Source organism: Maniola hyperantus, chromosome 9 (assembly GCF_902806685.2).
Source record: "Maniola hyperantus chromosome 9, iAphHyp1.2, whole genome shotgun sequence".
NCBI lineage: Eukaryota > Metazoa > Arthropoda > Insecta > Lepidoptera > Nymphalidae > Maniola > Maniola hyperantus.
Genome location: NC_048544.1, coordinates 8,770,273 through 8,796,927, shown reverse-complemented (window position 1 = coordinate 8,796,927; position 26,655 = coordinate 8,770,273). Strand labels below are relative to the sequence as shown.

The 26,655-nt window shown below is 36.6% G+C and overlaps 2 protein-coding genes across 8 annotated transcripts in view; one reads left to right on the top strand and one right to left on the bottom strand.

The window, feature by feature from the left end:
* Positions 1 to 26,655, bottom strand: part of Flo2 (flotillin-2) — a 240,649-nt gene that overhangs the window by 11,249 nt on the left and 202,745 nt on the right. The window contains exons 2-3 of one of the 4 annotated variants that reach the window (XM_034972374.2): positions 14,351 to 14,445; positions 13,479 to 13,680 (exon numbers count right to left, since the gene is read on the bottom strand). In XM_034972374.2, coding sequence (XP_034828265.1) covers positions 13,479 to 13,680; positions 14,351 to 14,445 — 297 coding nt within the window. Of the gene's footprint in view, positions 1 to 256; positions 3,047 to 3,253; positions 3,488 to 7,259; positions 7,536 to 13,478; positions 13,681 to 14,350; positions 14,446 to 26,655 lie in introns of those variants that run through there. The other 3 variants (XM_069500779.1, XM_034972375.2, XM_034972376.2) reach the window with 3 other exon arrangements.
* Positions 1,581 to 26,212, top strand: LOC117985598 (glucose dehydrogenase [FAD, quinone]-like). Of its 4 annotated transcripts, none has more exons than XM_069500761.1 (5): positions 1,581 to 1,718; positions 21,629 to 21,692; positions 22,133 to 22,277; positions 23,963 to 24,133; positions 24,662 to 26,212. In XM_069500761.1, exons 2-5 carry the CDS (start codon positions 21,633 to 21,635, stop codon positions 26,173 to 26,175), a joined length of 1,890 nt encoding a protein of 629 aa, XP_069356862.1. In that variant the 5' UTR covers positions 1,581 to 1,718; positions 21,629 to 21,632; the 3' UTR covers positions 26,176 to 26,212. The 4 variants fall into 4 exon arrangements, with proteins under 4 accessions (XP_069356862.1, XP_069356864.1, XP_034828253.1 ...); XM_069500763.1 differs by having other exon boundaries at positions 1,699 to 1,718; positions 21,629 to 21,684; XM_034972362.2 differs by lacking the exon at positions 1,581 to 1,718 and adding an exon at positions 16,140 to 16,412.

The window sequence follows — 26,655 nt, the reverse complement described above, 5'->3', positions numbered from 1 at the left end:
CTTGAAAACTTGTGTAGGTAAATGATCAAGTAGGTACAAAAAGTAGGTAATACTCTTAGAATAACAACTCGGTAATACTATACTAAATACTAAGTGAAGTTAGGTATTGGTTTGATTTGGAAGGCTTAAACTTGTAAGCTATTTGATTCAGGCAGTGCAAACCGTGGTGTGTGAAAGTATCTAGAAGATACCTATGTCCAGCAGTGGGCATCTATCGAATGATGATGATGATGATGATGAAACTTGCAATACTTGCCTCTTAACATTAAGATATGTGAGGCCGATGGTAAGACCCAGCGGCACTAAGGCAATCCGTAGCATTTCCATTATAGGTGTGCTGATTTCTACACATTTATAAATTATTATTATCACTATAAATTATATCTCACACACACACACAGTGACAAGCACACATTATTTATATTTTCATTTTTTGTGACATCGTATCTAGACAGACTCGGAAGACAGTAAGTATATTCATAGAATGTTAAAGTAGTTATTCAAAATCTATTTTAGGATTTACAAAAATTGTACCTACATCATATAATAGGTATAAATTTTTCTACAGAATAATAAATATATTTATTTGCGACGTTGATAAACTATTTTTCTTCATAAACCTATATTATGTAAACTGTTATTGTAATTTGTAATAAATAAATAAAATTCTTATGAAACCAGGTGTTTTCCTTAGGAGCGTTTGGTCCTGAAGTATACGAAGCACTATCTGTCATCTAAACTGCAACGATGAGAACGTAGATAGATATAATATCTAATATTATTAACTATAATAGGTATAATGCCTCAGTATTAAGAACCATAATTGCATATCAATTGTAAATAGGAAGCTTATCATTATTTGCGTAGCTACGATAATAAAATGATACTGGTTTGATACAAACATGATAGTGAAAAAACGCGACAAAACGTTTATCTGCATTTATTATTATTGACAACTAGAGGGATTTATCGGAGTTGACGTGGCAAAAATTACTGGTTATGTTACATATTACTAAATCCATACCTATTCTAAATGCAAAAGTGTGTGTTTGTCTGTTAGCTTTTCACGGCCCATCTAGCCAACTGATTTTGACTGATGATGATTATAAGATGAAAAGAGTTGCCACGGGATTTTTAAAAACCTCAGTCCATGTCGAAGAAGTCGCGGACATAATCTGTTTGATATAGAAATAGCTGACATTCTGGAGATGGATATAGGTTACTTGTATCCCGAAAAATCAACCATATTCTACGGGATTAAAAAAACTGATACTCATCATCAGGCATTATCTAGTACTTACCTACCAATTTACAACGCGAGCATCACCTAGTAGGTACCTATTTTCAATTTTTTTCTGTGAAATTATTTACTCAACTAATATGGAAATAACTAGTAAACACTTGTTTCATTTCAAATACCAAAAGCGAACGAAAACGTTAACCTAACAATACCATATACCATCCGCTATTCCGCTGCTGAAGAGAGCTATTAATATGCTTATCATTCCAGATAAGTACATATCAATTCAGCAAATCAATATGGTAAGTAGGTACGTTAATTGATGCAAACAGCATCTAATACAGTTCCATAATTGAAAACAGTTGCAATAGATAACCAATATTTTCCTGGGACAATAATTTCGGGCGATTAGGTATGTTTGAATGTAAAATAATGATAGAAAAACCTTACATACGCAGGAAGCCAATCCCGATTCAAGGTAAATCTTGTAAAGTAATATCATCTATATTATCCGCCTACATTACTATGTCATTGCACATTTACATAATGGAACTACATTGAACATCCTCTTAGATGACACTTATGACCTACCAATCCTACCATCTACTCAATCACGCTTAATCGCATTAAATTAGTTACGGGTGTTACTAACGAGCAGAAACATTAAGGTTCATTATGAGATTTATGAGCAATGAAAAAAAAATATAGGAAAGTGGGTGAGCATATGACCTGAAACTTAGGTTATGGTAAATATGGTATAGGGAAACTCCCAGTGCGCCATAATATACGTTGCCAATGCTTGTTCCATTTGACGAAACATCTATACAACAAGTAACTTTGACAAGATGAAGATGAAAATGATTTATTGTTTTTAAAAATAGGTCATTTCATGAATAGTACCGGAAACCCAAAAAATAAATAAATTGTAAAACCTGTATTTTTCCCGCTAGCTATAATATTGGTACCTTCAAAAGAAGAGTGAATAGGCACCTTCTGGGCAGCGCGCTCCACCTTAGGCTGCATCATCTACTGCTTGGTATGATTGCAGTCAAACGCAAGCCTATTAAAAAAATCTCAGAGTCCCCAATGACACCATTTCTTAAATAACCAAAGCTTAAGAGAAGGTTCCTCAGCGCGCTCCCAAACGCTTTCCATACAGACGTTGTTTGGTTCCAATTTGAACAGATACCTATTAATTTCCAGAATGTGTATACACATTGAGTTTGATTGGTTAGAATAATATGTCTACATATTTGATCGGTTAATATTGGGATGAGATACAAACTACGTTTGTTTGGAGCGCACTACAATTAAACTTCTCTTAGTTACTTTTTTTTTACTTTATGCAATTTATTGCTACCTGACTGATACAATTGAATTGTGTACAATAAGAAATAGGTCAACAAGGAATTAGGAATCAGCTTGTTGTCAATCAAAATCATTTCGCATGATCGCACTTGTAACTTTTCCAATAGTTTTGGTAGGTATATCCCATCCCTCGAGATTGACGTCTTGTGATGACGTATATTGATTACCCCGAAGTCGGTGTGATTTGGTACGGCAGACTTTGATTTATTAGCAGTACCTACCATTTTCCTAATTCTAATTAGTTTAGTAGGAGAACCGATACCGCCAATATAAATAGTAGGTATAATTAATTTAAACCAAAGTATGATAATTTAAAACATAAAGTCTAAAAGTTAGATATAGCAAAAGGAAATAAAAATATATATTTTGTTTCGATTCATCTCTCGATTTTAAATGACGAAGTTTTCTTCTGAATACAGATAAAAGTTATCAGCAAATAAAATGATCTCTTGATTGTTGAGCCGATCATAAACTAAGAGGGTAAAGTTCGCGAATTCAGTCGTTTCAATCCCACAACGCGGGTTATATGGTTTGACGATATACTTATCTTCTCTTACAATTTATAATACATAGTAGGTATATAAGTGGTTCGCATGACTATAGATGCATGGATACATCATCACGGGAATGTAATAAAATACAAACTTTCAGTAGCGTAAAGGTACCAAAAATGTGCACGAAACAACAAAACGATCATCGTACGTAAATCGCAACATCACATATAACGCCTCCCAAACATAAACAAGATACACTATTGTTATCTTGTTCAAAAACTTAATATAAAATCTTAATCGCTAAAAGGTCACGATCTTCAGCCACTGAAAGTCATGAGCCGTGGCTGAAATCAGGGAATGTTTCGCGGGACCCGCCGCTCGCGACGACCGCGGCGGGACTGAAGCCAGTGTTTCCACTTCACATTTTGGTTTTACCCTAGTTTCTGTAGGAATTTAGCCTAAAATATTCCAAAAATTCAAAATAGCCCGATTTAGGGCACATAACTACTAGTACTAAACATACTAGAAAGTGTATTTGTCTGTCTGATAGCTTTTCACGGCCCATCCGTTAAACCGATTTTGACGAAACTTGGTACAGAGATAGCTGAGGAGAGAGATAGGCTCCTTTTTGTTCCGGAAGAACAAAGAGTTCCCACGGGAGGTTTAAAACCCCAAATTCACCTGGACGAAGTTGCGAGCATCATCTATTTGGTACAGAGCTGATAGCTTACATCGCAAGAACGGGTACAGTTTACTTTGAAGCCCAGAAAAACAATGCATACCCACGGGATTTTTTCAAAAACCTAAATTCACGCGGACGAAGTCAAGGGCATCATCTAGTTATTGTGATAAAGAACAACATCATATTTTCACGTTTTAATATAATTTTTCCTACTACTTTTAAGCATAAATGATAAATGATTAATTTGATAAATCTTTAAAAAATTATATGTCCTATGAGCATAAAAAACTGGCCAAGTGCGAGTCAGGCTCGCGCAATGAGGGTTCCGTACTACAGTCGTATTTTTTCGACATTTTGCACGATAATTCAAAAACTATGATGCATAAAAATAAATAAAAATCTGTTTTAGAAACTACAAGTGAAGATCTTTCATATGATACCCCACTTGATATAGTCACTAACTTTGAAAGTTGAAAATACTAATTATTAGTTCATGACCACAATTAAATTTTTTTGTGTGTGATCTAACCCTAAATTCACTGTTTTCAGAGTTTCCCCAAATATCAGCTATAAGATCTACCTGCCAAATTTCATGATTCTAGGTCAACGGGAAGTACCCTGTAGGTTTCTTGACAGACAGACAGACAGACAACAAAGTGCTCCTATAAGGGTTCCGTTTTTCCTTTTGAGGTACGGAACCCTAAAAAATAGGATTACCACCTGAATTTTAGCTCAAATTACCCTAAATCCAATTAATTTTAATTAACATAAAAACACACTAATCTGTTACTAATATTAGTCATTTCGCGCTAAAATAGCGCGAAATTCCTAAAAGTGGAAACACTGACTGAAGCCTCAGCGTCCCGCTAACCGCGTTCTCTAATAACTCGTAGTCGTACATTGTAATAAGTACCACAACTGAAATGTATTTTCTTTTTACAAACGTATTGTTTGTTCGAAATGAAAATTTTGCTGTTCAAAGGAAAATGTGCATTCGAGCAAGAGAACAATGGAGATGTATAGTCCGCGACAGGTCGAGATGGCAATCAGGGTATGAAGCGGGAGCGCTCCGCACACCTGCACGTCACCCGCGCTCGTCCGCACCGGTTTAGCACGGGAGCTGTGTGGCTGTGCGGGGCGTTCCTTCCCTGTCGCGTACTATGCGTACCTTAGAGAGAAAAGATTTTACAATGACAGTTAATAATATAGATATACGGATACTAAATGAAGCCCCGATTTCATGTGGACCCTGAGTGGACACCGGATTTACGTTAATGTTGAAGACACGGTCTGCTCGCGAAATTCAAATTTAATTTGGTTTTTCGCAATTTGTAAACTAATGCGACAACGTAGACTTATGGCATTGAAATTTCGCCCCTAGCAGTATCATCTTTACAGGCTTATATAAGAATCTTTACTTGAAAGTGTCCAGTTTAAGAAATTAGTCAAAATAATGAGTTTGACGCGAGCTACTCACAAATTAGTCGCAGATCAATCTCCTTAAATTTTTCTAATCTTTGTGTTGTCCAAGTTGTACAAGTATCATTTAAAATAATAATAATTTAGAATCTAAATGTGATATCAACTTCCAACGCGACTTTGTGTATTTTATGCAAAATAAGAAGCGTGATCTATCACGGAATCAAAAAATTCATAGGATCAAAGGTACCAAGAGTTGTGTTTTGTTTTTCAGCACGTAGCACTAAAGCTGTTTACGTAATCTTCTTTTCGTAAATCTAAACGCCCCACACACCCGCACGTCCCCCGCACTCGCCCGCACCGGGTTAGCGAGGTGTGCGGGTGTCCGTGGCGTTTCCTCCCCAATCGCCTTTCAACCAACATATAAAGGTCACCTTATAGGCACAACAGGACATACAGAAACTAAATTTTGAGCGATCGTTTCCCTTATATTTAGGTAACACCGTTTATTCCAAATTCAAACAGGTACTTTGATGATTTAGTAGCCAAAGCCCACCTAGCACTCCTAGCAGTGTTCTCTATAATTTCAAAAACTGATAATTTATCAAGTTGATTCTCAGCTAAAAATCCTTTTTCAAATTATTTACCCTCGCGTGGAAAACTAACACGTTACTAGGCTTAGGTACTTACCTAATATAGACTAAATACGCATGTGTTGTACAATATTATATAAAACAGGGGTTTTATATACTACGAAACTAGGGAGTTTACCCCCACAGGGGCTGAATTTTCAGAAATCTTTTCTTAGCGGATGGCTACGTCATAATAGCTATTGCATGTCAAATTTCAGCCCGATCTGTCCAGTAGTTTGTGCTGTGCGTTGATAGATCAGTCAAGTCAGTCAGTCAGATTTTCAATTTATATATAGACTACTAGCTGCCCCGGCGAACTTCGTACCGCCTAACAGTCGATTAAAACTTTTTAAATTTTTCTCTCCGTAAGAACCATCCTCGTACTTCAAGGAATATTATAAAAAAAGGTTCAGCGGTTCTCGAGATTTGCGATCAGCAACACATTTAGCGATTCATTTTTATAATTTACTAGCTGATCCCCGCGGCTTCGCTCACGTAGATTTAGGTTTTTAAAGATCCCGTATAGCCTATGTCACTCAGGAATATTGTAGCTTTCTACTGGTGAAAGAATTTTTAAAATCGGTTCAGTAGTTCCAAAGATTACCCCCTACAAACATACTTAACGACATTACCTCTTTATATAAAAGTATAGAAGATAGATAGCGATGTAGAGATTAACAAAGAAACAATAATGAAAAATCGGTCAAGTGAGAGTTTTACTCGCACACGAACGGTTCCGTACGAAAGAAATAACACTTTTTAATTTTTTTAATTTTCATAGCGGCCGTTTTGAGATTTTTATTATTTGTTGTTATGGCGGCAATAGCAACACAATACAATATAATACCTACACACTCTGCAACTTAAACATAAAGTATAATCTATCTTGTAGACAGTAGACGTTGTTGGTATGAACTACAAAGTTGTACAAAAAATAACGGTAAAAAATTTCTTAGTTCTCATTCATTTAGATATCTGAGTGCTGTTAGTACCTACTGAGAATGAATGAAACTCCATCAAGTAAGTTTGCCCTGACCTATATTCAAAGAGTCAAGAACATGAAACTTTCTACAATATTGCTACTTACAAAGCAGTATACATTTCGTAAGAATCATAGTGCACATTACAAGTGTTAACCAAATAAATATACAGGCATGCAGATTTCCTCACGATATTTTCCTTCAACTTTAAAGCAAGTGATAAACGCACATAGTTCTGAAAAATGCCCGGGATCGAACCTCGACCTCCTGAAGGAGGCCAATGTCTTAACTTAGTTATAATAATAAATCGCCTTCCAAGATCTTTAATACTTACCTACTAAGAAACTTAAGCAAAGGGTAAAGGTTTAATTGATGCCATGTAAATTAGTCATTAGCTTGAATATATACCAATGTGTGAATAAAAATTATCTGAAGGTAGTTTACCTTTTAACAACAGCATAAGTAGCTCCAACTGTCAATCCAAGATTAAAAGCTCCCATCCAAAGTAGAGACATGACTGTAATTGAACGAATGGAAAACAAAGGAAAAATTCAGGCACAGCACTTTATAGTTCATCAGCGATCATCAGTTCAACACAATTTATTATTGTTAAATTATAAAATTCAGACCAACTGAAGCCTCGAAAACTTTATTTGAAAATACTTTAACAAAGGAGAGCGCAATATTCTTTCAAAAGTTCAAAGTACCTATCTTCTCGTCTTGAAGTGTCTTCGTACAAAGTTAAAGGAGAAATGTACTGTGAGTTGCGATTGCAGCTGTAACGTGTGAATGGTTGTAACGCAATGAGTTTTCTAGCGAGGTCCTTCGGTACAAGCTAGAGTTCTCCCCGCTTCTGACGTTAATGATGATTTTCAACAACACCTGCATGATAGAACCAATATATTGTAAGCTGAGAGCTATTTTTTATTAATCATGATTAACCCATCGCCGGCTCACTATAACAGAGCACGGGTCCCCTCTCAGAGTGGGGAGGTTTTTTCGCCATAGTCTACCACGCTGGCCAAAAGCGGATTGGCAGACTTCAAACACCTTTGAGAATGTTATGAAGAACTCTCAGACATGCAGGTTTCCTCACGATGTTTTCCTTCGCCGTTAAAGCAACGCGCATAACTCCGAAAAGTTAGAGGTGCGCGCCGGGATCGAACCCCCGACCCCCGAATAGGAGGCGGACTTCTTAACCACTAGGCTTTCACAGCTTCTTTCTTAGGATCATCTATTAGAATTTCTATAAATCCCGTGGGAACTCTTTTGCTTATCCGTAAAAAAGTATGTCACGTCCCTGGGATGCAAGCTACGTGTATGTTATCTGTATTACGTCAAAAATTGCTTCAACGGATGGGCCGTGAAAGGTAACAGACAGACAGGCAGACAGACAGACATATACTATTATATTAGTATGTAAATATCTAATAATATTATTAAATCTAAAATTATTTCTGATTACAATATTTTTACCGAGTTATTTTTGTTCATACGTCAAAAATAAATGGTTTCGAAACAGGCTTGTTAATTTTAATGTGGAGATAAATCTCCAGTTTGTAATTTTTTTTTTGTTTGTAGTTTTGTAAAATTTTCTGTTACTGCCTAAAATCATCGCCTAATGAGGAAATTGCTTTATTGTGTTCACAGAAATAAAAGTGTTTTTTACGGGAAATTATGGTTTCCATTACTGTTACAATTAATTGGGTATTTGACTACATCAAAAATTGTTTCTCAGTGATTATTAAATACGTAAAATCCACGTCCTTTGTTGGTTTTAAGTATAATAACCATTTTAAATTATCGATTAAATTAAAAAAAGCACTTCAAATGATTGTGACGTCACACACCGGTATTTCATAGAATCTCGCATACTAAGCGCGCGTTTTGACGTTTGATAAAAAGTTACTGATGACTAGTTGTCAAATACCGTATTGATGATTCATCATTATCATCGCTTCTTCGCGGTCATCATGCGAAAAAGCTTCTCATATAAGCCGCCTCTTTTAACTTTGGCCGTGTCCACCCCCCTTATATCGTCCAACCATTTGCGTCTTTGGCGACCTGGAGCCCTTCCGCCTTCCAAAACTAATCTTGGGAATGACAATTGGACTCCTTTCTTCGCTCTGTGCTGGTTTCCGCACTTAAACGTTTCCGTCTGTTGTGCGTGAATTGGGCTCCTTTATGTAAATGTCCAAAAAAAGCGAGCTTCCTTCGCATGATAGTGGACATGAGTTCTCTGTCTTTGTGAACCATTACCTTAGTGTTCGGTGTTACTCTATGGTGTAAAGCTTGATTAAGAGAGATGATGATGATTATGAGAGGATATCGAGTCAACACATTATCACATTAGTTCCCATTCTGGACTATAGGTACCGTTATTTTATAATTATGATGGTTAAAGAAAATTAAGATGTTTAAAATATAGATATTAATATACAGTGCAAATGGAGCATTCTCATTACCTTAAAAGTGCGCTAGTCGTTAGTAGGCAGTACGTTAGGTTGCAGCGATGCCTTTCCTGCAATTACACGACTAGTTTCTTGCCCCCGGCTCGGTTTAAGTGGCCTACGTGATCCCTAGCACGTTTCGTGTTGTCGGAAAAAAAGTTACATTCTCTTTGCAATTTTATACATTAAAATGGTGATTCGCTTGAGATTAGATCTTTGTTTCCTACCACTGAGCTAATATAGTTCAATGTTTTCTACAGTTTTGTTTAGAGTGAAATTTCGGGGTTACAAGTATAACCAAAGTATAAGAAAATTCTAATTCATATTTTAACTAATACATAAATTAGCTTTCACTCCTCACGGCATGGATCTCTTCTCAGAATGAGGGTTTAGGCCATAATCCGCCACGCTGGCGTATTGGCAGACTTCACACACCTTCGAGATACGTCACACCGTCAATCCGTGGCTCCGTTGCGACATGATTGAAGAAAAAACCAACAAACAAACACACTTTCGCATCTATAATATGGGTAGTACTTATTTAAGCGAGAGCTAATATTTTAAAAAGGATAATTTGAATGTGGGATGCATAGTATTGTGTTTATGTGGCTGTTATGTTTGTCTAGAGGCCGAACATTAAGGGATTAATGGATCTACGGACACAGTGGAAGGTCGTGGCTCGTGACGAAGGGCGAATTTTACTACCCAAGAAGTGTTAAGTCCATCTCATTATTTATTGCCAAGTCTTTGATTCAAAATACTTGTACCTACCAATGGGATGTTAACGTTTATTTACATTAATTATATTATTTATTTATACTTAAACAAGTTTTCGAGTTGTAGGGGGTGTCGTAGATAAATTAATTTGAATTTATTCAGATTTAGATGCCGCCCGCGACTTGGTCCGCGAGGATTAAGGTTTTTTAAAAAACTCCAAAAAACCGTTGGAACTCCTTTATTTTACGGAATAAAAAGTATTCTAGATGCAAGCCAGCTCTGTACCAAATTAATCATGCCCACGACTTCATCCACGTAGATTTAGGTTTTTTAAGAATCTCGTGGGAATTTATTGAATTTCTGGGACAAAAAATAGCCTATGTCCTAATATATAAGTCAATGTCCATGCCCAGGATTCAAGCTACCTATATACCTATCTCTGTACCCAATTGGTTAAACGCATGGACCGTGAAACGCTAGCAGAGAGACAAACAGGCACACTTTCGCATTTATAATATTATATACTTAATATGGATTAAAAGAAGATTTGAGGAAGCTTGTAAGCGAAAGATTGTCGATCGTTGACCCTCGAGGTCAAGTACAGCTTTAAGATTCTTAGAGAAGGCTATTATTTAGGTCACAGTCAAGATATCCATTAACCTGAATAGCAGGCCAGTTTTGTGGCCGTCTTATTACTCTATGAAAATTCGTTGGAGCAAAGTCTACTGCGCTCTGACCATTCAGATCTCGAGATAATTTTGTAGGACCAACAATATTTCTTGATGACAATTTGACCGGCCACTTATATCAGTACCCTTATTATAAATGCGAAAGTGTATTTGTTTGTTGGTTTGTCCTTCAATCACGTCGCAACGGTGCAACGGACTGACGTGATTTTGCATGGGTATAGATAAAGACCTGGAGAGTGGCATAGGCTACTTTTTACCCCGTAATAACTTGTGTGTTAGTGGCATAGGCTACTTTTTACCCCGTGTTTGTCTGCTAGCGTTTCACGGTCCATGCGTTTAATCAATTTTGACGGGTACACAGATAGCTATATAGGTAGCTTGCATCCTAGACACGGACATGGGCTTTTTTTTTTTGGCTACTTTAATCCCGGAAAATCAAAGAATTCCCACGGGATTTTTCAAAAACCATATTCCACGCGGACGAAGTCGCGGGCATCAGCTAGTGCCCAATAAGAAACAGACTAATCTCAAATGATGATTATAGCTACTAGCCTAGCGTTGCTAAACAAGGTAATCCGATACCTTAGACATGTATGATACGTGTGTACAGTGTACACCGGTCTTGAATTACGGAATTCGACGTGCTCATGGAATTAGTTACCGGCAGTTTACCTATAATTTCTATTTTTTATTTTGTCATCTATGCTAAGCCGTCTATTTAACAGAGTTTAGCGAAATTCGGTATAGAGTACAGACATAGGTAGCTTGCATTTCAGGGACGGACATAGACTACTATTTGTCCCGGAAAATCAAAGAATTCCCATAGTATTTTAACAAAACCTAAATCCACGTCAAGGAAATCATGGGCATAATCTATTTCGTACAGAGATAGTTTGCATCCTGGAGTCAGACAGGCTAATTTTTATCTCGGAAAATTAAAGAGTTACCAAGGGATTTAAAAAAAAACCGGCCAAGTGCGACTCTGGCTCTCGCAAGGAGAGTTCCGTACTACAGTCGTATTTTTTCGACATTTTGCAAGATAATTCAAAAACTATGATAAATAAATAAAATGCACAGGTGAACCCCTTTCATATGATACCCCACTTGATATAGTTATCTTACTTAGAAAATTGAAAATACTAATTATTAGTTCATGACCACAATTTTTTTTTTGTGGTGTAACAACAAATTCACGGTTTTCAGATTTTTCCCCAAATGTCAGCTATAACATCTACCTACCTGCCAAATTTCATGATTCTAGGTCAACGGGAAGTATCCTGTAGGTTTCTTGACAGACAGACAGACAGACAAGGGTTCCGTTTTTCCTTTTGAGGTACGGAACTCTAAAAAAACGCAGATTAATTCGCGAGCATCACCTATTAGGTAACTCATAATATAGGAAGAAAGCGTCATCGATATAATAATATATCGATGCCGGATATCCATATACAGTTTTTATATTGTCGAAGAAAAAGACATGTTGTGCCGACCCCACGTAGCGTGGGATAAGGTTAGGATGAAAATTTCATACGTGTGGTGATCCTCAAAATAGTTTTAAAAATAGGTTCTCAAGTCCGCTGAATTTTACCAATTTCGGATTAGCGACATCTATACAAATATCCGTAAAGTTTTTACATAACTTTCTTGGCCATGCACCAATCTTCGCATTCCGACCGGCTCGGCTGAAAAATCACTAGATTACTTTGCGTTTCGAAACTAATATGACTGTAGATATCGCTTAGTTACAATTTACTTGTACAAAGAAATTTCGTTATACAAAGCAAGATGGCGATGTTGTCAATAACCAAGATTCTTCACGTCTTCTCGTCTTTCTTTTCTAGAGAGAGAGTCAGCGCGTACCAGTAACCAGACCTTCGTTTTTTATAAAAGCTAAAATTTTCTCTGCGTATTGTCCACAACACTGGAAGCAACGTTTGTTTGGATCATGGTGGCTTTGGGAGATACAGGGAATAAAGGTGTAAAAAATCTTACGTCAAAGTATAAAGTCTAATTTTTTATGTTTTCTTCGGAATAGTATTAGAAATCATGTCATGCATTGCCAGACAACCCCCTGCTAGACACTCTTAAACTTTAAGGGTTAAATTAATTTTATATAACACTAGCTGATGCTCGCGACTTCATCCGCGTGGAATTAGGTTTTTAAAAATCCCGTGGGACTTGGCAATTTTTTAAATTTTTCTCTCCGTGAGAACCATCCTCGTACTTCAAGGAACATTTAAAAAAAAGAATTAGCGAAATCGGTTCAGCTGTTCTCGAGATTTGCGATCAGCAACACATTCAGCGACTCATCCATACTAATATTATAAATGCGAAAGTGTGTCTGTCTGTCTGCTAGCCTTTCACGTCCCTTCCGTTCAACCAATTTAGACGAAATTTGGTACAGATATAGCTTGCATCCCGGGGAAGGACGTAGGCTACTTTTTATCCCGGAAAATTAAAGAGTTCCCACGGGATTTTTAAAAACCTAAATCCACGCGGACGAAGTCGCGGGCATCATCTAGTTTTTATATATAGAAAGAAGATATACCAAGGTACCTACTTACTCGCGGTCATCTTTGGTGATGTAGGCAACTCTACCTACTAAAATTCCGTCTAATCCGGCGTTAATAAAAATGATATGGAGTATATTTCCTTCCATTTAACACCAATTTGATTCTGTTTCGATTTTAAGAGGACGAGAAAAAAAATTATTTGAAAGAAAGATATCCTTTTCCGCAGAAAATACTGTAATTTAGATGGTGTCTCTGTTTGTCAAATTACCTTTCAGCATCTTTCATCACACTTACCCAATATAGCACGCAAGTGGCCTTCCAGAGTCTGCAGAATGGTCATCTTGATCTCTCTGACGGTTTTCCCGAGGAATTGCTCGCACGCGGTGGTAAGGAGCTCGTCCTCGTTCATGATCTTACATTGGGCGACCCCCGTCACTGTCAGCGGCACACCCTGGGCAGTCTCCACGTATTCGCACATCGGGTTAAGTGTCATAACCTGTGAAAAATAACAAGTAAATGAAAAGTTTTTTTAAAAAACTCCCGACTGCGGCTTGCGCTGCATCTTTTTCAGCCCGCTCATTAAAGTGCACGAAATTCGTCATTTTGTATACAAATTGTATACATTTTTGTACTCGTCTTTTAAAGTCCTTTAATTTGATACCCCACTCGAGGGTCTTGAATAAAAAAAACAGCCTGCACATTAAAGCGCATAAAGTCCGCCATTTTGACTTTTTAAGTACCCAGTGACACTCGCACCATCAAGACGAACCTAATGACGCATCATTTATCTAAATCGGTTGAGCCGTTGAGCAGTTACAAGCGGACATACATACACACAGGACAAACTTGAAACCTTTCTTTGCGCTTCGCCGCAGTCGGGTAAAAATAATTAACCGGTTAGAAGCCTTGCAGTGACGATTGCCGAAGTACCTACTCGACAATCAATAGCAATTTTACAAGGTTTTTTCAATAGTTAAGAAAGCATTATAATACTTCATTCATTAATTTCAATTATTCATTTACGTAAAACTGCCACTTTGTGGCTCATTATATCGTGAACAGTAGTTTTTTCGAAAACTGTTTAAAAGAACTCGCCTGTGAAACAAAGACAGACAGACCCTTGTTTTACTACGGAACCTTAAATAAAAATACCAAACTGTACCAACCTCGAGGGAGATACGCTGCACATCTGTGACTAGACACCATGCCCACGCCCATCCTCCGACAATGGTCCGCTTCTGAGTGGACCCAAAGCAGCCGCCTGAAAACAACACGACCGTCAATGTTACGCTTGGTCGCTTGGTGTCCAGTACATAGACCACACACCTGAAAACTGAACGTTTTGCTTACCAGCTCCCCAATTTAAAATACGAGGTAAGTGTTTTCGTGTCATCTCAAAATCACTAGGTAGGTACCCATATTATAAATGCAAAAGTGTGTTTGTTCGTTAGTTTGTTGGTTTGGGTATAATTAAAGACCTGAAGAGTGACATAGGCTACTCTTAACACCGAGAAATCAGAGAAAAGAGTTACCGCGGGATTTTAAAGACGTAAACACATCAAAATCAAAAAAACTGATGTTATTATCCTAACCATTCCACACATTTTTCGTTTTCATTAAATAGTTGAGATAAATAGTGAATTTGGTAAAATTATTGTTCTTAAAGCAACTAAGTAACATTTTGCCATTAAAATTGGTTCGTTAGTGAGAACGACCTGAGAAATCGTATAGTAGACAGAGCTTTTAGAGCGTTAACCCTATGTTTACCAACAAGTTTATCCAACCGATAAGGACACTATTCCGCTTTCACTATCACTTACATAAAGTCTTGGTAAGTGTCTACTATTTTCCCGCAACTTCCTCATCAAGGTAGACTTCGCAGTACGCGACCGCGACGTGCGACTGGGAGACGGTATGCTTGTAAGGTGACATTTGCGCACTACTGTGTACGCAAATGTCATCTATGTAAACGAGCGGAGCGAGACCATTAATTAATCTATGATGTAAACGTATGGCGAGTACCTCGAGATTGCCCATTTCTAAGGTAGCGTATGAAAAATCACATGAAGAGTCTTCTCATATAACATTTACTACTTACCTCATTTACTAGCCTGTGAAAAATCACGAAGCCAAATCTTACAAGGTTTGAAAACTATTACATCTTAATCTCGCCTTATTATTATAAATTTCAACAATAAGCCAAGACGAAAAAGAGAGTGCGATCGAGAGAGAACACACACTTCAATGCGTGTTTGAAAGGAAAAAACTTCTATTTAAATCGATGCACTTTGTAGGCGAATTTTCACAAAGTCAAAGTCAAATGATTTATTCAAAATAGGTATTAAATTACTCTTATTGATGGTCTGGTATGGTGTTAGATTTGTAAGATATAGTGGTGATAATTATTACGTAAACTTAAAACTAAAGCTACGAGGGTTCCCAACGCGCCCAGGTCTGAGAAGAGCCTACAACAAACTGAACACACACACTTACAATCATAGGCGCAAAAAATCACTTTCTGTGAAAAACCACATGTGAAATGTCGTATAGCATACGATTGTAATTGCGAAAATTGAAAAATCACATTCCGTGAAAAATAGCCTGTAAAATCACTGTGTCCTTCACAGTTTGTTTTTGACAATAGAAAAGAAGATTTATTCCTTCATCAACATCTGACAGTCAATTTTCAGTTAAAATATTAAAAAACTGTATACTTATCCATATTTAGAACATGTACGAGAGTACCTTTCTACTTAACCATATTTTAAAAAAACAAACATTTTTACCGTGTATTACTTAGGTATATAATATTAAATATCGGAAATGACTTTCTTCATTGATATTATAGTATTTCCTCAAATAATAAAACTGAAATAAAAACCCCATCTGATAACTAAAAATTACAAACTCCCACTACACAGGTGTTCAACATAACGGTACTACGACTACGTACGGAGTTGAGTTCCGACTCTCAAAGAAAGTGCCCGTTACTTACACACCGCACGCGATTTTGTCCTGTATGTCGGTTGTAAAGACACAGTCAATTAAAAAACAAAAAATATACGAAAACAAAAACGACATATTGAACGGCGAAAGTGGAACGATTGTATGAACGTGAACAAAATAAACGGAATGTGACAGAAATGTGCCACGGTTTTTTCTACTACAGATTTTTACTATGTTCACTTCAGTGTTATGTGGTCCGAGTGAAAGCATAGGACATTAGAGGTAAGATTCGATAACATTTCTACCAAAAATATATCGCAGGCAACGAATAGTCTTTCAACTTAGCTACATATTATCATTATGTTTGGTGGTCTCATGATTGTTTGCGAATATGGTTTTTGAATGAGATAGACCCATTCTTTTGGGGCATCTTAGTGTTAAACAAATACCTACTTATGTAATTTAAAACTGACTTCATAGGTTCTGCTATATGTATAAGAACTTTTTTAATACACCATTCAAGTAGGATTGCAAACCACTTGACAACAAATTATGTATCATTGAAATTGTATGAAAGTTACAATTTTAAACTATCGTGAGTGATTTACATGATACATGTCTCACACCCGGTTTTAATCATGTGTTAAGTCGACGGTAGCCCGACTAGCTTCGAACCCTTCCGGAGTCTTTTTTCACAGGGACTCAGTTAGCGCACGCGTCGCGGTTGAGTCCCTGTGAAAAAGAACCCGGAAGGGTTCGAAACTAGTCGGGCTAACGTCGACTAAACACGTGAGTAAGGCCGGGTGTGAGACATGTATTAAGTTAAAATTAGCAAAAACTAATCATATTTTATAAAAAATATTTGTATTTTAATATTTTGGCACATTATATGAAGCGGGCAAAAATTCACTTCGAAATTCACCTACTTTTTACTGCAGTGTCAAAACCATGCACTTTTAACAAAATAGACGATGCTCTTTTTGCGATGGACTGAAGTTCTTGAATCTTTTAGAAATAGGTAGGTATAATCTCGAATGGTTTGCAAACTTATTTAAGATTAATAAAGGGGCATGTGTCATAAATATAATCGTCTGCCCATATAAAAATAGTGCAAATCTTTTTTTATACATTTAACCTTAATGCAGCTAAATAAACAAACTTCATAAAATCTAGGGCAGTCATATAATAGAATAGTCGTATCATGATCAATATTCATCATGTGTCGGTTTAATGTAACTTGTATAACACTTATTTTCACCGGAACGACTTAGTATTCTGGATGCAAAGTATACAAACGTATACGAGCGCAACTTACGGCATCTCTGTACGTAATTAGAATCGTTTTAATGTATCCCTGTCTACAAAATCTAGGGAGCTAGTGCGGAAGATGTGATTATCATAATGAAATACTTGTTGCAACTATGCATAACAGCCGATAGTGTCTGTCAGTCAGATGGCCAATAAGAAGTAGGCAAATGTGAGCATCACATTGTAGCTATCAAACTTTGTCATCAAACTTACACAGCTAGTGACTCATAAATTACCTCTTGTAATAGGCTTCGGTGTTAAGTAATTGATATAATTATGTATTTAAATACTTTTACAATATTATTAGATAACACATTGTCAAAGTTCTACCAAAATCTCTATTAAGCTAGAGCCATCGGCTAGAGCTCTATGATGTAGTAAATTCACGCGCATCCTATGTTTAAAAGAAAAACCAACCAAGTGCGAGTCAGACCCGCGCACCGAGGGTTCCGTACTACAGTCGTATTTTTTCGTCATTTTGTACGATAAATGAAAAACTATTTAGCATAAAAATAAATAAAAGTTTGTTTAAGAATGTACAAGTAAAGCCCTTTCATATGATACCCCACTTGGTATAGTAATCTTGCTTTGAAAAGTTGAAAATACTAATTATTTGTTCATGAACACATTTTAATATTTTTTTTCGTGCTGTAACTAGAAATTGTCAGTTTTCGGATTTTTCCCTATACGTGTGCTATAAGACCTGCCTACCTGCCGAATTTCAAGATTCTAGGTCAAAGAGAAGTACCCTCTAGGTTTCTTGACAGACAGACAACGAAGTGATTCTATAAGGGTTCCGTTTTTACTTTTGAGGTACGGAACCCTAAAAACAAATTTTGCCAAAGTGTTGAAGCCAACAACTCCGCGACAAAGAAAGTAAAACAATAGAAAGACGTATGTCTTTTTTTCCTTTGAACAATACAGAATACAGGTCAGTCGACGAATATAAAAGCCTCACGAGCGATATGTCAGGGACGTGACGAGACTGGTCACAGGGTGCACTGCCACTGAAGCGGAGCGGATAGAGACGTGTGTTTCGGACCAATCAAATTATTGAGAGATGACGTGATAGTTAAAGATGACGTGATAAAATTATCACGTCACCTAACAATAACCTGATAAATCATCACTCTTCTCAGTAGAATCCGCAAACCGGTGTTAGAGTATTGCCATAATCATAAGTGGAACATGCTATCCAACATTATTAAATAAAATGAAAGGGCTTTATTTATTTAATTTTAGGCTATTTCGTGCTTGGACGATTTAACCTATGGACTTGTAACGCGCCTAATATTACGAATAAAAATTTCTGTCACTTTTGGTGCGGGACGAGGAAACACTACATAGACAACTTGACACACTCACTCAACAAAGTTTTGTGTCATTATTAACACACACATATCTAAATGTTCAACACTACTACATTTTACGCACACTAATAAGTTATATACATCAACATACAAAGACATTACGAGTGTAAGACAGTCAAATTGATTTGCGATGCTACCGTATCGATATTTTAAAATATATCGATAGTTTTTCAGAAACAAAAGTAGAAATAAGAATTTATTACTCGTATTTAATTACTTAAAACCAGTGTTTGGTCAGCGTAGCGTATTCTTGCATACATTCACCTCACTTAATAGGTAATTATCCCAAAAACTAATAATGCAACGTAAAAATAAGAAAAATATTTATTTAAAAAATATGCACATACTTTTTTACTTATTTTATATCATTTTTAATCTTCTGTATTTTTTTATATAACGAAATTTTCATTTAAAATTTCGATAGTGAAAATGTGCTTATTAATGACTTATATTATTATATAATACAAAATAAATCTGACCGCGCAAAAGCCTACCAAACATAATTAGTAGGTATATCAATCAATAAAATGTTTTTTTCTTTCCAATCAATCATTTATTTATTGCACATTGGGTTTACATGGTAATTCCAATATGGTGTACTCTTTGTCCAAAAAAATTAAATGTAATTATTAAATATAACACGTATTGCCCTTACAAATTAGCAATGCAAAAATTTTCTCAATACCTGCCGCTTTTACCCCACAGCAAAATTCCATAAGACAGATATGATACTATGAAAATAAATTAGTAAACACACACGGTGGCCTCTTCTATTTTTAACACGTCATTATTTACCATTAGGTTAATGTTATGTACATTCTTAGCGATTTAATACATAAATTTTATACATTTCGCGCCTATCACTAAAATTGCGTTGCTTTAATTTTTTTTTAAATGTATTAAGTACGTGAAATCACAGAAATCGACCAGTTTTATTACAAGTATAGGTAGCGAAAAAATTGTGGTAATTAATAATAACTATTCTTTACTTGACTTGAAGACGGTAATTTAGTCGTTAATAATAAAGAAAATGTTTTCATCGATATCGATAATCGAACCGCAATCACTATCGTACTACTACGTAATTTCATGCTGTTCACGCGTATTCAAATTTTAACCTAATTTGTATATATCGAGGGTTGCAATTGTTTAGAAAAAACAAAATATAGTCTCGTGAGGAGTGTGACTCGTTTCTACCGAATTATTACGTACTCAATTACTGAATCGGTAAAGTTCTCGATTGTTATTTTATTATAATAATTTATGTAATTTAATTTATAGAAAGCGTTTATTACACCAAAAATACTTACTTATGAAATGAAATTCCATCTTTTTGTAAATTTGATGTGTTTGATTTGTTCTTGCACTCACTAACGGCACAAACAGGCATTTTTCACCCAGCGTGTAAGACGTCGTCACACATCGAAAACGATTCTGACAATGACAAAATCGATTCCGCAAACAGTGTTTATAAACGCAGTGGATTAAAAATCCATTACTATTGACAGAGGGGAATAATCATGCGAGGCGCGTCCTTAGGTTAAATCGTCCAAGATTTCGTGGTATAATGACAATATAATGTAAATAGCGTATGCATAATATCACAACTAATACGATGATTTTCGATTCGCTCGATACTGCCCGAGACAGTTCTAAGGCTCCAACTTCACCTGTCGCAGCACCGCAGTCGTGCCGTGACTACAATAATTTGTTTAACTCATCGTACGTACCCGCTATCCATACTTAATATTATTATTGCGGAAGTGTGTCTGTCTGTCTTCTAGCTTTTGACGGTCCAACAATTTAACTGCTCTTGATGAAATTTGGTACAGAGTAAGCTCACATCTCAGGGAAGGACATAGCTTTTTATCCCGGAAAATCAAAGAGTTCCTACGGGGTTTAAAAAAACCTAAATTCACGCGGACAGAGTGGCGGGCATCATCTAGTTTACAATAGTTTGATTGTTCTATTAAACACATCTCCGTTTCTGAAGCCACTAATGGAAAGCCACCCTAAAGGTAGGCGATGTGTCACGGATCACGAACACGAATGTTGTGTGACTAAGATAAAGGCCTGGATAGACACAAAGCGCAACGGTAGGCGGCATCGACACACGACGACCCCGTGACGTAAAACTCGTCCAAAATCACTCATCGTATCGCCACGATAATATCGCCCTGTGGAGATTGGCCCATAAGAGTCGCATTGAATTTGCTGGCACGGCGAGACTATCGCCCGTGAAGATGGCGCCTTGCTTAAACGGATATAGATCTTTCAAATTTTAGTCGTCATTTATTATTTTCCTCCTTTCTTATGTAGTTTATGTATATCAATACGTGAATCAATTAAATTAGGGCTAACTAGGTCTGTACTAGTTTCTAGCTTATTAATTACATTAATTCTGCGTTGTCTAGTCTAGATTACATACTTTGTTGGCACAATCTGAGTTGGAGTCAAACGCTACTTTAGGCACCGGCAACCAGCGTTGTCACGACTGCAACTACAGAAAGTTTTCGTGGGTCATAAAATTGCTGATGCATCAGCATGTTTCAGATGCTTTATGTGTGCAGAAAACATAAGAATTATGCAGCTAGGGAAGAATCTATCGCAACTTGGAAAGCGGAAAAAAACGCTGAAAAATTAGTGTGGGTATAGGTCGGCTAATAAGAGCTGTTAACACGGATATAATATTATATATCGTTTGGTTTGTCTTTACTCCTTGACCTAATACCTATTACGTCACTTTAGCTTAACAAAAAAACTTTCACAAATATGGAATTTCTTGATCTAGCTAATGTGTGTCATTCTCTCGAATTTCAGAAGGATGAGCTCGATAGTGGCCGACGTGATATCAAGCACGGCCATCGCGGCCGCAGGTACGCAGGTAACGTCATATTTTCATTGCTATTTATTACCTGTTTTTATACAATAAATACAAAATTTCATCCAAATTGCTAGAGCCGTTTCCGAGAATCTAACTACATACTACTTATATTTTATTCTTGAACAAGAACTGCTCTATAAAATATGGGATATCGCTAGAAGTTTATAGATTTTGTTTGGACTCAAAGATCCTTTTTCCACGCACAAGCAAACTGTGGAATCAACGGCGGTGTTCCCGTTATTGAGCTATTTCAACTAGGGTAAGCAGTGCTTTTATGCCTCTAAGCTGCACGCCAAGCTACAGAGGAGACATTTTGTTTGCGCCGCTAGCCACGTACATACGCCATGCTAAATTAGAGCATCGTGTGCCAAGGCAAGTTTCTCTAAACTATTAAAATCTTGTGACTTAAATATTAATTTGGATTTTGTTTATGTTTTCAGGTAGCATGGTTTATCCCGATGTTAGTTGCGGCGATAGCTTACTATCAGTTCGACCAGACGGATCCTGAAGGAAGACCAGCTGACGTGTCAGACTCGCGATTATTGTCGGAGTATGATTTTATCGTAGTTGGGGCTGGATCTGCTGGTAAGTAAGTAATAATAACATCTATCTACTAGCTGATATTCACGACTCCGTTCGCGTGGATTTAGGTTTATTAAAAATCCTGAATTCTTTGATATTTCACGATAATAAAATTTTTTTACAAAAAAAATAAAAACCGACTTCGTTACATAAACACTAAAAATTGAAAAATAATTTAATTTATTACCGAATATATTATGTATACAAGAGTTAATATAGTTCCATAATAATACTTTTTGGTGCCGGTGCCAATTAGCTTTAGCTGCGCGAATCGTCTAGACTTCATATTTTTATGGGACTCCACAATGGCACCTCATTGGCACCGACCCCAAAAAATATTATTATGGAACTATATTAACTCTTGTATACATAATATATTCGGTAATAAATTAAATTATTTTTCAATTTTTAGTGTTTATGTAACGAAGTCGGTTTTTATTTTTTTTGTAAAAAATTTTTATTTCACAATTTTTAGTGGCCCCATGGCATTATGCTATGACTGGTTAAAAATCTACTGTTTACTAAGCTATTACACTGATCGCGAGCAATTTACTCTTATCCGTTGAGGAGTTCCAGTATCTATCTTCGAAGATGTTCATCAGATCTTCACCAAATTGAAATGGGACCAACTTTGAAGTATACCCTTTCAAACAAAAAAAGAATTTTCAAAATCGGTCCAGGCGTTTTTGAGTAATCGGGGAACATACGTAAAAAAAAAAAAAAGATTCCGACGAATTGAGAACCTCCTCCTTTTTTTGAAGTCGGTTAAAAAGTGACTGATGCCACTTTCCAAATCTTTAACTATATCCATGCTAAAATCAGCAAATGTAATGGATGGTTGATAAAGCAACGCATTTAAAAATATACCGGAAGAATTGTGAAAAATTCTGAAAACGGCAAATTTAAAGCAATAATATAAATCCTCTTTATTCATTATCTCTTCATATTTTTGGATTTTTTCTCTTCTACAATCCTACTATATAATATTATAAATGTGAAAGTGTGGATATTTGTATGATTGTTACTCAATCACGCAAAAACGGCTGAACAGATTTGGATGAAATTTGGAATGGATATAGATTATACCCTGGATTAACACATAGGCTACTTTTTATCCCGGAAAATCAAAGAGTTCCCGCGGGATTTTGAAAAATGTAAATCCACGCGGACGAAGTCGCGGGCATCAGCTAGTACATTATTTTACGAACATTTGGCACTTCAGCTTCGCAACCCGTTGAGCTATTACTGGGTGGGGCGGGACGCAAGCATTTAGGCATGATTTTCGTCTTATGCTGCTGCTATTAATCAATTACGATTTGACGACCTCCCTGGCGCGGTGGTGAACACTGCGTGGTCTTAATAGTGGGAGGTCCCGGGTTCGATTCCTGGCAAGGGTTTGGAATTTTATAATTTCTAAATTTCTGGTCTGGTCTGGTGGGACGCTTCGGCCGTGGCTAGTTACCACCCTACCGGCAAAGCCGTGCCGCCAAGCGATTTAGCGTTCCGGTACGATGCCGTGTAGAAACCAAAGGGGTATGAGTTTAATATAGAACTGCCACACCCCTTCCAGGTTAGCCCGCTATCATCTTAGATTGCATCATCACTTACCACCAGGTGAGATTGCAGTCAAGGGCTAACTTGTATCTGAATAAAAAAATAAAAAAAAATTACACCATTTTATATTCCAGGAGCTGTAGTGGCCAATCGTCTGTCAGAAATTGGGCACTGGAAGGTGCTCTTATTGGAGGCAGGTGGTGATGAAACGGAAATATCCGATGTTCCTCTTCTAGCAGGATTCCTACAGCTTAGCAAACTAGACTGGAAGTATAAGACGGAACCTCAGAGCACTAGTTGCTTAGGTAAATCCATTTTCATACATATTTGACTAAATTGTTATATTACTACTGTGAACTAGCATTTATGTAATACTAGCTGATGCCGCGACTTCGTCCGCGTGGAATTAGGTTTTTAAAAATCCCGTGGGAATTCTTTGATTTTCCGGGATAAAAAGTAGCCTATGCCACTCTCCACGGTCTTTATCTATACCCATACCAAAAATCACGTCAATCCGTTGCACAGTTGCGACGTGATTGAAGCGACGTGATTGAAGGACAAACCAACAAACCAACAAACCAACAAACCAACAAACAAACACACTTTCGCATTTATATAAGGGTACGGATTAGATTAGATGCTCGCGACCTATTTGCGAGGCTTTAGTTTTCTTAAAAATACCGTGGGAACAGTTTTATTTTCCGGGATAAAGAGTTGCCAAACGTCAAAATCGGTTAAACGGATGGGCCGTGAAAAGTTAACAGACAGACAGACACTTTCGCGTTTTATGAATTTAGTCATGCAAGTATAACGAACAACATTTTGTTTTTCAGCAATGGAAGGCAGTCGGTGCAACTGGCCTCGAGGAAAAGTGCTCGGTGGAAGCTCTGTATTAAACTACATGCTATATCTAAGAGGCAACAAAAAAGATTACGACATTTGGGAATCACAGGGAAACAAAGGATGGAGCCATAACGATGTTTTGTACTATTTTAAAAAGTCTGAAGATAACCAAAATCCATATTTAGCCAAAACGCCATATCACAGTACTGGAGGATACTTAACGGTTTCTGAAGCACCTTATCATACTCCTCTCGTATCGAGTTTTATAGACGCAGGTTTAGAAATGGGATATTTGAATAGAGATATAAACGGTGAAAATCAAACAGGTTTTATGGTAGCTCAAGGGACAATTCGGCGTGGGAGTCGCTGTTCAACTGCAAAAGCATTTTTGCGACCTGCTAAAGATCGAGGGAACTTACACATTTCTATGAACTCATTCGTCACCAAAGTCATGATAGATCCAAGAACAAGAATAGCTTTTGGAGTTGAATATATAAAAAATAAAATGCTTTATCGAATCAGAGCGAGAAAAGAAGTAATTTTATCTGGAGGAACTATAAATTCTGCACAATTGTTGCTATTGTCAGGTATAGGCCCAGAAGAAGAGTTAGCTAAGCATAGAATACCTTTAATTCAAAATCTTCAAGTGGGCAAAAATCTTCAAGATCATATTGGTTTAGGTGGGTTAGCCTTCATAATAAACAAACCAATTTCAATAATCGAAAATAGACTTCATACTGTGAGCACACTAATGGAGTATGCAGTAATGGGAGAGGGGCCACTTACGATTATGGGAGGTGTTGAGGGTTTAGCTTTCATCAGCACAAAATATGTCAATGCTTCAGACGATTTCCCGGATATAGAATTTCATTTTATATCAGGAGCAACTAATTCTGATGGTGGTGGCCAGTTACGAAAAATACACGGATTGACTGAAAAATTCTATAGTGCCGTATTCCAACCAATAAATAACGTAGATGTGTGGAGTATAATTCCTATGCTGCTCCGACCAAAGAGTAAGGGTTATATTCAGTTAAGAAGTGCAAATCCTTACGATTACCCATATATTTACCCAAACTACTTAACTGATGAAAGAGACGTGAAAACTTTAGTAGAAGGAGTCAAAGTTGCATTTGCTCTATCAAGAACAAAATCTTTTCAAAAATATGCATCTGTGTTTAATAATCATATTTTTCCGGCCTGCCGCATGTTCCCAACGTTCACTGATGCATTTTGGGAATGTATGATTAGACAATACACTTGCACAATTTATCACCCAGTTGGCACTGCGAAGATGGGACCTTATTGGGATCCGGACGCCGTTGTAGATCCTGAACTCAAGGTTTATGGCGTAAAAGGTCTAAGAGTGATAGACGGAAGTATTATGCCGAATTTAGTGAGTGGTAACACAAATGCTCCTATTATAATGATCGGCGAGAAGGGCAGTGACATGATCAAAGAGTTCTGGCTAAAACGAAGAATGTCAAGATATTATGCGTATTAAAACTTAAAAGTGGTACAAATAATATTATGTAGTGTAATGTAAATATTGTAAATATTTTTTTTAGAATAATGATGTTATTTATTTATTTATTTTAGTTGAAGCATCACACGAAAGTAATTTTGTTTTGTAATCAAAGAGTACTCCCAAAAATATGACAAAGTAAATTATGGCTGTTTTATTCCTATCATTAGCACAGTTCATTTAAATAGTTTTAATGAAAATTCACATTTTCAAGTACGATTCTAAAATTACAAGCAAACCTCCTAAACGTGCAAAAAGGCATCGAAATAGCTGATGGCAGCAGATGTCGTCACTGACTACACGATATAGAGTAATAATTTATAACAGAGAAATATTATAGTAAAAAATAACTTTTGCCTGCGATTACGTTTGCGTAAATAAAACCTTGTTGTTTTTTTCGAAGAATTAATCTATCTTAGGTAATGTTTGGCATAACTACGTGGTGCATGTAATCAGCTG

Excerpts from the sequence above, each read along its gene's own strand:
- LOC117985598 (XM_069500761.1), top strand. The coding sequence starts at position 21,633 with ATGAGCTCGATAGTGGCCGACGTGATATCAAGCACGGCCATCGCGGCC. Across the intron at positions 21,693-22,132 it reads TCGCGGCCGCAGGTACGCAG|GTAGCATGGTTTATCCCGAT; the intron begins GTAACGTCATAT and ends TTATGTTTTCAG. Across the intron at positions 24,134-24,661 it reads TCAGAGCACTAGTTGCTTAG|CAATGGAAGGCAGTCGGTGC; the intron begins GTAAATCCATTT and ends TTTGTTTTTCAG.